The sequence below is a fragment of the Orycteropus afer genome, unplaced genomic scaffold (genome assembly GCF_000298275.1).
Source record: "Orycteropus afer afer isolate SDZICR_OR568_19922 unplaced genomic scaffold, OryAfe1.0 scaffold00856, whole genome shotgun sequence".
NCBI classification, from domain to species: domain Eukaryota; kingdom Metazoa; phylum Chordata; class Mammalia; order Tubulidentata; family Orycteropodidae; genus Orycteropus; species Orycteropus afer.
In genome coordinates this window covers 440,033-441,641 of record NW_006922443.1, presented here as the reverse complement: position 1 = coordinate 441,641, position 1,609 = coordinate 440,033, and the positions used below count along the sequence as shown (strand labels likewise).

The 1,609-nt window shown below is 33.0% G+C and overlaps 1 protein-coding gene across 1 annotated transcript in view; it reads left to right on the top strand.

Moving 5' to 3' along the window:
• Positions 1-988, top strand: part of MSH4 (mutS homolog 4) — a 228,115-nt gene extending 227,127 nt beyond the window's left edge. Inside the window, exon 20 of the mRNA XM_007958126.2 lies at positions 797-988. Within this exon, the coding sequence (XP_007956317.1) occupies positions 797-988 (192 nt within the window). The remainder of the gene's footprint in view (positions 1-796) is intronic.
• Positions 989-1,609: the final 621 nt, after the last annotated feature.

Sequence of the window (1,609 nt, the reverse complement as noted above, 5' to 3'; positions counted from 1 at the left end):
GTGAGATATGCCTCTAGTTTCAGTGGGCCGGGAGCAAGAGGCAGAGCTGAAGCCCAAGGTTGAGAGGCTTTCACACAGGTCCTAGAACCTGGCACTTTGAACTTGGACTTCTAGCCTCCCAAACTGTAAGAGAATAAACTCCTGTTTCTTCAAGACATCCCATTTGTAGTATATTCCTGTCAGCGTGGCACTAGGTAACCAGAACAGATGGTCTCCAAATTCAGGAGGGATATATTCAAGATCATATTTTGGCTCTTGTGAACTTGTTTTAATTGTCTTCAACTTGAGGATGCACTGGCATATGAGCAGGGAGTAGGTTACTGATGGCCTGTTCTGCCCAATAGTTCATCTCTGGAGGAACTGAAGTAGGAGATGGGAAAGTAGAACTTTGGGTAATATTTCAAATTATGTAAATTGTATAGCAATTTGAACAGTGCTATTTTCTCATACCTTTTTACTGAGGAAGTATTTGTAGTACAAAGCTCTTATGGGATTTTCATTACTTTTTGGTATTTTTTTGAGAAATTTGACATACTTAATAGATTATTTTTTCATTGAAGAGTGAATTTTAAAGATATAAAAATCTGTCATAAAGTTGGAAATACTCATGAGAAATTTCATTCTCCAAAATGAAGTTTGTTTATTCTGTATATTTTTGGATGAGATTGACTAATCCATAGGAATTAGTTAAACTTTGAGTTCTATAATTGTGTGGAAGGAGATATAATATCACTAAAATGTTGTTTAAATGAAACTAGTGTTCATATTTTATTTTTTACATTTTTTTTAATAACAGCAAAACCAAAAGAGTACCCCTGAGATGGAAAGAGAGAGAGCTGTGTACCTTCTAGCCACTAGGCTTATTCAAACTGCTCGAAACTCTCAATTGGATCCAGATAGTTTACGAATATATTTATGTAATCTCAAGAAGAAGTATGAAGTAGATTTCCCCAGGCCTGAACAAGTTCCAGAAAAGACTGAAGAATGATAACAATTCCTATCTTGTACTGATGAAATAATGTATCTTAATATGAGAAACCTGGAATTAATTTTCCCCCGAGAGCAAAAGAAAATAATGACATTTTCTAATTTTTATATTTTAATTAAAAACTATATTGTATTAAACTCAAATTTTTGTCTTTATATTTTGCATGAGAAAATTTTTATCATAACAAGGAGAACTATATGAAGGAATGATTTTATGTTAGAAATATTATAATAAACCACTTTTCTCTCAGTTATGAAAATTTACATTATTAACTCTTATTTATACTTGCAAATGATCATTTAAAATGTTACTGTATATTCCTTAGCTTAAAAAAATGTTCTTTTTAGGTAACTTAGTCTGAGCTTCTTTTTACATTTTATTCCAAAGTGATAATAGTCTATGGCTTAGCAATTTCTTAATTAAACAGACATAACCCTACTTTCGAGTTGAGTCTGACTCATAGTGACCTCCATATGGTTTCCAAGGCTGTAAATCTTTACAGAAGCAGATTGCCTCATCTTTCTCCTATGGAGTGGCTGATGGTTTCAAACTGCCAACCTTTTGGTTAGCAGCTCAATGTTTTAATCACAGTACTGCAAGAGCTCCTTAATTTCTTAATTG